Source organism: Cariama cristata, unplaced genomic scaffold (assembly GCF_000690535.1).
Source record: "Cariama cristata isolate BGI_N322 unplaced genomic scaffold, ASM69053v1 scaffold5007, whole genome shotgun sequence".
NCBI classification, from domain to species: domain Eukaryota; kingdom Metazoa; phylum Chordata; class Aves; order Cariamiformes; family Cariamidae; genus Cariama; species Cariama cristata.
Window position 1 is genome coordinate 13,239 of NW_009625953.1, and position 11,947 is coordinate 25,185.

General features: G+C 37.5%; 1 protein-coding gene across 1 annotated transcript in view; it reads left to right on the top strand.

Moving 5' to 3' along the window:
• Nucleotides 1-11,947, top strand: part of TRAPPC9 (trafficking protein particle complex 9) — a 34,305-nt gene that overhangs the window by 11,996 nt on the left and 10,362 nt on the right. The window contains exons 6-8 of the mRNA XM_009703806.1: nucleotides 800-925; nucleotides 4,377-4,593; nucleotides 5,243-5,386. Of these exons, the coding sequence (XP_009702108.1) occupies nucleotides 800-925; nucleotides 4,377-4,593; nucleotides 5,243-5,386 (487 nt within the window). The remainder of the gene's footprint in view (nucleotides 1-799; nucleotides 926-4,376; nucleotides 4,594-5,242; nucleotides 5,387-11,947) is intronic.

The following is an 11,947-nucleotide window of genomic DNA, read 5'->3' on the forward strand; positions in this document are numbered from 1 at the left end:
AGCAGGAGATAGACAGACTCAAATATCCAATATCAGTATTGGATGAGGAAATAACTAGATCAGATTGTTTGTCTAGAAAATTGCCTGTTTGTTGCCCGAGCTCAAACAGATCAATGCACATCTACATTGTCTCCTGCCTTTCTTAAGCAAGCTAAATAACTGAAACAGTCATTTACAGAAAATGTTTTGTAAATAGATGACTAGAAATCTCAGAATGGTTTGTAGTTCAGTTGTCATTAGTGATACTGTTTTAACTAAAGAGAAAATTGGTGCAGTGAAACTAAAGTTCTGTTGCTACAGCTTCGTCTGCTATATAGAGTATTTTGTAATCAGTAGAAAGGCAAAAGTAACTCTTCGTTTATCATGATAGAGCAGTTTTAGGTGGTGATGAATTACTGTAAAAATGACCTTTTTGCTTACATACCTATTACACTGTGAAGGTAGAATTTATTTCTTTGTTGCAGACACCCCCCCACACCCTTCATATATGTGAGGGTATCCAAAATGGTATTAGTATTCCCAACTTTTCTCCTCATCTGAACTCTGACTGAAGCTGTGCTGTGTCTCAAAATAAGCGAAGTGAGTGAAGAGGCTGAAAACCATTGTTTTGCATAATAACATTTTAGATGACATCTTAATTTTCACTTGGGCATATGTTGATAATTTAACAGTATAGTCATTAGCACTAAGGAATTGCTGGCTTTGGAAGATGTGATAACTGATTTGTGTTGAGCAGAAATACTTACAAATTTAACAGATGCAATACTTCTATATTATTTTAATTTTCTCCCTCTTCAAGTACAAGAATGCTGGTGTGATTGAACTGGAAGCCTGCGTGAAGGCAGTGAGAGTCCTTGCAATACAGAAAAGGAGCATGGAAGCCTCTGAGTTTCTTCAGAATGCAGTTTATATCAACCTTCGTCAGGTCGGTGCAGAAAGTCCAGTTATTTTTCTCAGAGAGTATACTGAAGTGTGAGCGTTACTTAAGATTTGGGAGACTCCAATTCATTTTCTGTATCACTACCTTCCTTCTCACTAGGACTTGACTTCTGAGGATTTTCACATCTGTAAGTCTGCTTTAAAAGTTATTCAGAGTTCATCTGAAAACATGAGGACTTAGTTTGAGATTAAAGAGTGTATTGGTTTTTCTTCCTTGTGAAGAAAAAAAATAATCCCATTGTTCTATTGTGATGTTGTACTAGGGAAAAATAGCTGCTTGGGACAGATCTGCAATGGATTTTTTTTTCTTGATTGTATCTCGCTCAATGAAACTGTGAGCAAATCAGGAATGGTCCATTGCAAAGTGAGCTTAAGGGTCTGACTAGTGTTGTTAATCAACTGAATTTTTGTTGTGTAGTGTGAAGTCTTGGTTAGGCCAAATCACAGAGGAATTCAGAGGAGAAAATCAGTATTTGGAACTGTGAGAAAACTGCCCAGTACCACCACAGAACAAGACCAACACTTTATCATTGTCTTAAGCGTGGTGTCACTGGTTACAGACAGAGGACTGTGGTTGGAAAAATTCATAAAAAGCTGTTAGGTTTCTTACTGTTTTCTTTTTTCGCTCATTACATCTTGGCAAGACTAGCAGTTTAAGTCCATACCATTGAGCTTATTAAGCCCAGATGGGGACAGCAAATTTATGAGGGAGGTAGAACGCTTTCATTTGTGGAGAATCCTTTCTGTGGAGTCAGTTTTCTAACCCAACATGAATGAGAAATTAATTAATTGATAAGCCATCATGAAAATCATCAGTTTTGTTGTGGAGTATCTTAACTGCCATAATCCTTGCCGTGCTAAGGGCCTTCTCTTTAATTCTGTAGTCTGTTGTCATCGTTTAACCCCTGCTGGCAGCTAAACACCACGCAGCTGCTTGCTCACTCCTTCCCCCTCCCAGTGGGATGAGGGAGAGAATTGGGAAAAAAGTAAAACCAATGGGTTAAGATAAGAACAGTTTAATAACTAAAGTAAACTAAAATATATTACTACTAATAATAGAATATAATAATAACAGCAATAAAAAGAAATATAACAAACAAAAAAACCCCAAGAAAAACAAGGGAGGCACAACGCAATTGCTCACCACCCACTGACCGATGCCTGAGCAGCGATCCCCAAGCAGTGATCAGCCTGTCCCGGCCAGCTCCCCCAGTTTATATACTGGGCATGATGTTCTGTGGTATGGAATATCCCTTTGGCTGGTTGGGGTCAGCTGTCCTGGCTGGGCTTCCTTCCAGCTTCTGGTGCACCTCCTTGCTGGCACAGCAAGGGAAACTGAAAAATCCTTAAGTGCTACTTAGCAACAGCTAAAACATCAGTGTGTTATCAACATTATTCCAAAATACACTGTACTAGCTACTGAGTGGAAAATTAACTCTATCCCAGCCAAAACCAGGACATCTGTCTTTCGCTGGCAGCTCTGTAGCCTTTCATGTAAGCTGCTGTGGCAGTATTTTTTCCCTTTTTCTTGCGCTGTTGTTCTTGTGGCCTGCAAATGCCAATGTTGTTGTTATGTTGTTTTTCTTATGGAAGGAATTACTGTCATTGTGAGACTCACATGTTCTCCTCCCTGACACCACTGTTGTTGGAACTTTCACTTTATATCGGAGGAAGAAAATAAGACTTAGTGAACGGCAGAGTATATAAATCATTTAAATAGGTGATAAGTATTACCTAATGAAACACAAGCATGAAAATTGGCAGCTAGTGAGCATGCAACACGTGCCCTGATCAAAGCTTGCCCCAGACAGCCCTTTTTTTCTGCTAGAATAGGTAACCTTAATCAGACACCTCATGTTCTTTCTGAATGTTAACTTTTGGGGATTCTGATAAACTGGTTTAAAATTGTTCTGTATTTTCTTTTTGTGCCTCATGTTCTTTCCAGCTGCATTGATTCATGAAAGTTTTCAGCTTGGTGCAATTGCCCTTTTACAGCTCTTGTTACAGGGATTGGTTTTTTATATGGATGGGTGGTATTTTTGCATCAGGCATCATCTTGTGTTATCAGTTCTGAGGGAAATAGCAACTTCAGCTTCAAAAATTGTCTCAGACTTTCTAAAATGATTTGCTAGTCTGTCTGTCTGTGTCTCTTCATATCCTGAAGTACTAAGATTTGAACTATAAGATAAGGTCATGGTGCCTTTTGAAGACTCGAGGCTTCTTTGAGGTCTTTCATATCCGTAAGTCCAAAATTAGAAGTGACATTTGAAAATAGATTATTTTTTTGTAATTATATTAGGATTTAAGTGACTGAAAGATGTTTTGAAGCTTCATTTATAAGACCTAATTATTTCTGTAAAAGTTAACCAGTGTGGCTAGCATCTTCTTTTGACTTTCCAAGGCTTTAAGTATCTGAAGTTAAATGCACAGAATCCACTGATTGATACTTTCAGTTTTGAAGAATGAGTCGCAGAAAGGCTGTTTCTGTCCTTTAAAATGACAAACATCATACAAAAATAACACTAGACGCCTTTGCAAAATGTGTTAGCAGCTTTAGAGTAATTTAAAATATTTTGTATTGCTTTTTGGTTGTGCAGGCCAGATATTGTGCACTAGGTGTCAGCATTGGTCCACCTTCAGAACTCAATGTTGCTTGTTACTGGGATGTAGACTTGAAGTAGTTGGTAGCTTCCAGAGTTTCTGTGGTAGTTTCTTCTTGGCTGTCTGATTTCAAAGCAAGATTGGCATTCAAACCAGAGGAGAAAAGAATGGTTACTTGGGACTTGTGCCAATATATTGATAAGCTAAAGAAGCACATGTTGGTATTTACTCATCAAGCTTGTTTCAACTTTAAGCCTAACGGGGCTCAACCTTTTACTAATGTCTTCCTCACTAGTTGGCAAGTCTGTATGTGTAGTATCATGGAATGAAAATTATGTGGTTTACAAAATCAGAGACATAAAAATTGTGACAGTACTTTCTTCGCTTTCATAGCCTGACATTTCAAGATTAATAATTAGATTTAATCTTAAAGGGATGATAATATTTAACTTGTTAAATTGATAGATTTTGGAAGTGGTTTATTTTTGCATTTTTATTATGCACATGAATATCATGTTAAATGTCTTCCATAAAATGCGGAGCTGTTTAGCAGTGGCTGTTTTGACTATTTCACTTGTTAGTACTACCGACAAGGAAAGTTGCTAAAGAGCTCTGTCTTTGCTGATTTTATTAGCCTTTAAACTTGAAGCTAGCTCAAGTTTTCCTGGCAGTAGAAGCTGTCATGACTGGCTATATGCAAAATCACTGGCCTTCTGTAGTGTTGGCGATATGTCTACTACATATTTTTTTTCTTTCTGTTATTTTTTGAACTCAGGTATATGTCTTAAAATTTTGATTAAAACCAATCCTTTTCTCTTTTTCCCTTTAAATTTCAGCTTTCAGAAGAAGAAAAAATCCAGCGTTACAGCATTCTGTCTGAGCTTTATGAACGTATTGGTTTTCACCGAAAGTCTGCTTTTTTCAAGCGTATCGCAGCAATGCAGTGCGCTGCCCCTAGCATCCCAGAACCTGGGTGGAGGGCCTGCTACAAATTGCTTTTGGAAACTCTCCCTGGCTATAGCTTATCATTGGATCCTAAAGATTTCAGCAAAGGTAAGTGTCTCTGGGAAAGTATGGATTAGCATAGTAGGTCACTCCACTGGCTTTGTATAACTGGTTTCCTTGACAGCTTTGAAATTAAACCAAAATCATTTACCTCTCTGAAACTAATTGCAGCAAATAGAGCAGTTCTTTAACAATGTACCTTCACTTTTTCTTAGTGTTGCTTTCAATAATTTCAAATTTCTGTGAGCCATGCTGAATATGTTGCTGTATTCTTCTGTTTGCAGCAAATAATCACATTTTGAGGCCTTCATTTTTACTCTTTTTCAAAAATGTTTTTGGTTTTGATCATACACTTCCCAGTACAAAAAAGGTCATATTTTATTTTTGAGTGTATTGTTTTGTTTTTACTTCTTGGGAAGTATTAACTTCATTTTATCAATTCTAATGATAAATTTATTTAGTTGATAAGCATATAAAAGAAAAATTGCTTTCACATTTAAATATTCAAGCAAACTCAAAGATCCCAATTTTTCTTTTGTTTTGAGTACAAGATTTGGATTTTGTAATTATTGGTTCCATTGCGTGATTTTTGTAAGTGTCATTAAATTACTATTTAGTATATAAAGAAAACCAAAACCAACTGGTTCATGATGACTTCTAGCTTTGAAAAGTATTAAATGATTGCTTACTTTTATAGGAACTCATAGAGGATGGGCTGCGGTACAGATGCGTCTGCTTCATGAACTAGTATATGCTTCTAGAAGAATGGGCAATCCTGCTCTATGCGTCAGGCATCTGTCTTTCCTTCTCCAGACTATGCTGGATTTTCTTTCTGATCAAGGTACGCTTTTTAAAAAGCATAGAGATATTTGCACTTTCTTCTGTCCTACAATCAAATAACGTGACTTTGTATTGAAATATAGTTAATTTGAGAAGTAATGGAGAGCACAGAAGTTCGGGAATTCTGTGTATACATGAGGTAGCTCGTTGATGGTAATCAATCACATATACAGTGTTACTGGTTTTAAATATTAGTGTTCTGACCTTGATGTGTAGTATCTAAAATAAAACTTCCTTTAATGTTTTCCATCTGTAGATTGACTGCCTCAAGCCTAAAGCTCTATTTCCTCTGTAAATATTAAGAATATGATCAGAGGGCTTAATTTGCTTATGGACTTTAAAAAAAAGTATTATTAAAACATTAGTAGATTTCATAAGTGCTATTAACGAAGAGATTGAGAGGAGTTGAGGTTGAAAAGTAAATTCACAAAAGAAGAGTGTATGGTAGTTCAGACTGAATCTACCACAAGCTTTCTGATGAAGTATGTTTTTTGATGAAACATTCATAGTGTGGATACAGAATTAATCTAAGGGAGTAGGCACGATCCTTATCTCTGTATTTGAGGCAGTGAACTTACAGAAGCTGAACATAATGGAATTAAACAGTGTTTAACTGGGACAGTAGGCTTAAGTGTCTGTGGTTTCTTTCAAAAACTTTTTAACTCGGCAATAAATTTCAGTGGGATTTATTAAATTTGCCAGTGGATGACAATGTAATGAATGTGGCTGTGGATGATTTTCAGAAATGGTAATGATGTGTGTGAGGACTCATTTGTGAGGGAGGCCCATGCAGCATTTACAAAATCGCCTGGAAAAGCAAAAGTGACAACTGTTATCTTTGTATTATGTTTCTTAGGAAAAATATTTAAAACAGGTTTGTTTATCACCCATGTTAATGAGATTGAGCTAGTGATGAAAGGTTTTAAAAAATGTTTTTAATTCACAGTAAGCTAGGTAAAAAGTGCATTTTTTTTTTTTTTTTTTGTTGTTCCATTGTTTACAATACATTGTTTACAATAAAGAGGATGGGAGTAAAATGGTGTAGGTTTTTTTCTTTTATCTTTTCTCCTTTAGTTACGGCTAAACATCTCTCCTTGGTGACCTCTGCAGCAAAGAACTTTGCTGGTGAGCTTTCGGTCTTTGCCTGCCAGTGAATTCCCTCTGTTTAGTGGCTCAAATCAGTAGTGGAGGAAGGAGAGGAACTGATAAACTGGAATAAATTATCTTTCTGTCTGTAGGACTTATTTCCTGTCAAAAGGTCCTTGGATTTTCCAGGACTTTCAATGAAGCTTTGTTGATTCATGTATGGAAAGTTTGGCTGAAGATGAGGTTTTAAGCTCTCCTACTATGCATGTCCACATATGACATTGCTAATCCCTAATCCTAAAAAAGATTTGAAATCTTAAAGCAGCAACTTTTGATTTTTCTTGTTTTCTGACACTATATGTCTGAGTAAAGCTTCTAGTTTCGTAAGACCTATGGTAACTGTGATGTTTAGTAAAATCAAACTAGTTGTTCTCCAATGTGTTTGAAAAGTAGCTGAATCTTTTTATCCTTCTCTCCTGAAGACATCCAAAGTTGAACTTCTTGTTGTGGTTGAAGTCTTTTATTGATAGCATGTTGCTCAGACACGGTTAGTGGTGTTCCAAACTAGCTAGTGTGTGGATGACAGTGCCAGAAATGTATTTCTGGCTTGTAATTTTTTTGCAATTCTTCTGAGATTGATACCATGTGATGTTGTGCAAGGGTCCATTTAGCATAGAAAATTACTTTAAATTTATAGTGCTTTTTAAAATATCAGAATATTAGGAAAAAATAAACCAACAATACCCCTTCAACCTTGGATTGTAGTAAAGGACAAAAGCAAGATGATTTGAATGCATAGAATTATGCTACTTACTATTTTAAGTCTGTGAACTGTTTCCCTTATATTACGAACTTTTTAAAAGCGATGTAGTTAGTATCCTTCTCTGATAATCATGTGACTGAAACTTCCAGGTTTTCTTAACCAATTAGAGGTTTAATTAGGAAACCGAAGTAATACAGTAGCATTGGAGTTCAAGAATGGTAAGATTTTAATATTTTTCTGGACTGCGTAGAAAGTTGCCAAATTGCCAGTTACTATGTGGAGGAAAATTCACTCTAATTAAAATTAAGGTTTTACCTGAATGTATTTTTTCTTAAATCAAATAAACTTCATAGTTTCAAAGGTTGTAATTGATGATATATGTTAAATCCTACACTTGTATGTAAAATTCAGGTAGTTTGCAGATCATCTTTAAAAGAGAACAAATAGAAGAGAAAACGCTAAGCTGAAATAAAGTTACCAGCTAAACATTTGGCACTGGAACTTGATTTTCTAACTCTCTTTGTCTCAGGATTAGCTACCTCTAGACACACAAAAGAAATATTCTCTTGTTCTAGTTTCTTAATCTAATCCTGTTCATTTAGTACTTCAACTGAAGTTGGATACTGGGACTTCAGAAAACAGAAGAAATTAATTTCTTCTTCAAGTAGAAATTCAGAAGATGAAATTTAGTAGTTATAATGAAAGATTATTAATTAGAAGCTTTTGCTTCTGTTCATGGAACACAAATGCATAGTCAAAACTGGTTTGTGTTTAAATCAAAATTTTCTTATTTTAGTTGAATGACACCTCATAATTATTTTAAAATACAACTTCTGTATAAGTTTAGTTGAATTACAATTTCCAACCATACAGCCTGGCAAATCCGAATAAAAAGTATCATCAAGTAAATGGGAGATGTCAGTCACTATTTTAACAACATGGAAGCGAAGAGTCTGATTTAAAATTAAGCCATTTAGTTACATAAATATGTAAAATACAGTCTTCTGCTTAGCAAAAAGAGGTACCAAATTCTGCATAAAAGCTCTCTAATCTCAAGCCATTATGTTTTAATGTTAACAAGCCCTTGAGAATTACTCTTTCTTTAAATAAGAATTAAAATGTGCGATGACAAAGTTGCTTGGAATTAAACCTATCTGTTTTGCATAATGCTTTATGAAACATAACACTGTATGTACAGCTCACTGAATTTGATTTGGGTAAGGTCAGGTACTTGGAAAAAATTCAGTATTTTATTGTGGATCTTTATTGATAACATCCATACTACTTAAGAGGACTGTGATTTGTATTGTGTGCAAATGATTCTAAGTTAGCTCATCTATTAAGGCCTGTATAAACACAGAGCTGCTGTTATCAAAATGTGACTCTCCACACAGAAACCACTTCAGGGAGTATGTCTGTCACTCCTGCAAGCTCACGTTCTTTCAGACATTCAGTAGGTTTCCAACTGTCACGCCTGCTGTTTTCTTTTGGTGGCAAGGATCTCAGTGCACTGGCGTGACCTTTTCTCCCCATTCATGGTATGGGATGAAACCAGGAATGCTTCATTACTTTTTTTTTTGTTGGCAAGTTCAGTTCATTAAAGATCCTTGAGGTTTGTCTATTATTTGGGAAATATATACACTTTCCAGTGCTTCTCAGTATAGCCCTGCCATTATGATCTTCCTGTGCTGTGATTGTTGTTGTGCCTTAGTTCTTTTCGACCTTCCAGTAAGATGACAGGCTTTGCATCCAAGATCTCTACTGCTCTGTCTGTTGTGTACTTAATTAATTTAAACTACTGACACTATGACGATTCTGCTTTGCATTAAACATGCAGAAGTCTCAAGTTGCGCCAGGGGAGGTTCAGGCTGGACATTAGAAAGAACTTCTTCACTGTTAGAGTCGTTAGGCATTGGAACGGGCTCCCCAGGGAGGTGGTGGAGTCATCGTCCCTGGAGATGTTCAAAAAACGTTTAGATGTGGCACTTCAAGACATGGTTTAGTGGACAGGGTCGCATCAGGTATACGGTTGGACTTGATGATCTTTGAGGTCTCTTCCAACCATAATGATTCTATGATTCTAAGTCATAGAATCACAGAATCGATTTGGTTGGAAGAGACCTCTGGGATCATCGAGTCCAACCTTTGCCCTAACACCACCATGTCAGCTAGACCATAGCACTAAGTGCCGTGTCCAGTCTTTTCTTAAACCCCTCCAGGGATGGTGACTCCACCACCTCCCTGGGCAGCCCATTCCAATGCCTAACGACCCTTTCTGTGAAGAAATGCCTCATTTTTCATCTGTTGACCAGTATTCTGAATGTCTTTATGCTTGAGGTGAGTGACAGTAGGTGATGGAGAGAACAATATCTAGAGGTACTTCCTGAAACGTCCTAGGGTGCCTTCCTGTCATTCCTGTGCGTGTTTGATCCTTATATCATTGGACACCGCTGTTGGTTCCATCCTCTTTTACCAGACTTTGGGACAGAGGTTGGTTCCCAAAGCAGTTTGGCAGGGGTTCGAGATTGAGGAGGCTAAAATGCAGGTGTACGTTGGCTTTTTGACACCAGTTCTACCTATTCATCCTGGATACTCAGCAGGCAAAGGTAACAAGACAAATAACAACATTCTGGTTTTTTTTTTTCTTCACTCCATCATGGTTATTGATTTTTGGATACAGCCTATGTGATTGTCTGAACTCTCTTGGGACCCTTTAGGTGCTTCTCCAGCCAACTGGATTGTCAGCACAGGTACTCCTACAGCATTAGCATGGCCCTGGGTGTCTCAAAATGTCTGTTCTGCTGCTCTTATCATTCCCTAGATTAACGCGAATACTCTCTTTAGAAGCAGAACCATGTTGGCTAACAATCTGAAGAATGACCACATGGCCTCTCATGTATGTACATTTACCTTTCAACACCAGAAAGACAGAGAATATTCCACCAGAAGGACAGAGAATAGTGGATATCATGTACTTGAGAGTCTTTCTGTGATGACCTTTGCCTTTAGTCTTTTCAGCAGCAGCAGTGACCAAAAATAAATAGGCTAAGTTTCGTGGCTGTGACCACAAAATGTCTGGCAGCTTGGCAATAAGATACACTTGTTCCAGTTTTGCTGGTCAGGTTATCAGAGCTTCTTTGCTCATGGAGTATAAGATTTTGAAAAATTTTAGGTTATTTATCTTTCTACTGATGTCATGAAGAAATTTGTTTTAGCCCTAGCAAACTAAAAATGGTATCTTGGGCTTCATTACAAATACCCCTTCAGCAGGGGCATGCCCTCCCCAGAGTGGATACTCATCAGCCTGGCCACAGTCATTGATTCTGCTGAAAGACATGAAATATTTAGTGAAAGACTTAACTTGTTACGACACTTCTCTTCGACCAGAGGACAGACGAGGTCCTGCATGTGATGAAGGACTTAGGAGGTTTCCTTTCTGTAGCTGGATATGTTTTCTTCAGAAGCAAACCTTATCAACAGAGTTCATCAGTCTCCATTAGGAGGGATTTCTCTGTGGAGATTTTGATTTTCAGTATGTCTGAATAATCTCCATACAGCCAATGCATGGGAAATACCACAGAGTGGCTGAGATCATTACTTGGTCAGGAGTTGTTTTTATGGTTTATCTCAGATAGCAACTGGATGCCATGGCTACACTTGGTCAGTGGGATGATAAAAACATAGCTCTACCTAAGAAAAAGGTTTTTGTTCCTTTCAAAGGTCCCGAGTTGAATTTTCAGAAATATCCCTAGTGGTCCAAATTTCATTGATGTGAATCTGAACTCCATGGTGGCAGGATTCCATCTCTACTGCAGTACTGGCTATGACTTAGCACTTCAAAATCATATGACATGTTGAGCCATGCCATGCAAACCTTAGAGGTTTGTAAGTTTGGCTCCAGGCTGTTTTCTCATGAAAACCATCTCTCGCCTTCCCGAAGATGCTTATTCTCAGCCTTTGTGAGATCATTCTCCCTGATGAAGACTTTCTGCCAAAATTTATGCTGAATGCTATTTCAGTTCCCCTCATCCTCTAGATCAGTTGTGATGGACTTGTCAGCGTTGGCTGGGCAGACCACTTTGATGCCTTGACAGCTTCGAGTTGTTGGTAATTGGAGGACCAGGGACTGCATGCCAGTAATCTGAGATTGCTTTCAGAACCTTTTCATCCTCCTTTCAAGACTGCTGTGCTCAGGTGATGGCTGACATGTCAACTGCCGGGGTGAGGTCTGTGCCTTTTGCGAAGGAGTGATGAACTTGATCGAAGAAAAAAATCCCCAAACCTTATTTATCTTTATAAATTATGGTTAAGCCTGGACTGATTGTAATTTGATGATGTCAGACATGGTGTCTGATAACTCGTAAAATGTGCCTTTCTATCTCACAGCTTGAGAGAGGAAACTATGGAGAATTTTACAGATATTTTTACTTACAGAACCGATTGCATATGCATTCACTTGGTGATACTTAAATTTCAAATTGCTATCTAGAAATACAGACAATAAGAAAGAATATTAAACTAGGCTTGTAAAAATTGACACCTAGACCAAAAGTGAATGTGTGAATGCCCTTAAGTGTAACCCTCCCGCCAAGCCTGTATGGGCAGCAGTGAAGAACAGACTCAATTTTTACGTAAAACATTGCCTTGAATTTCCACTCAAACACCTGGGCAAATGCAATCAAGCTGGATGGGTACTCGGCGAGTTATACTTCA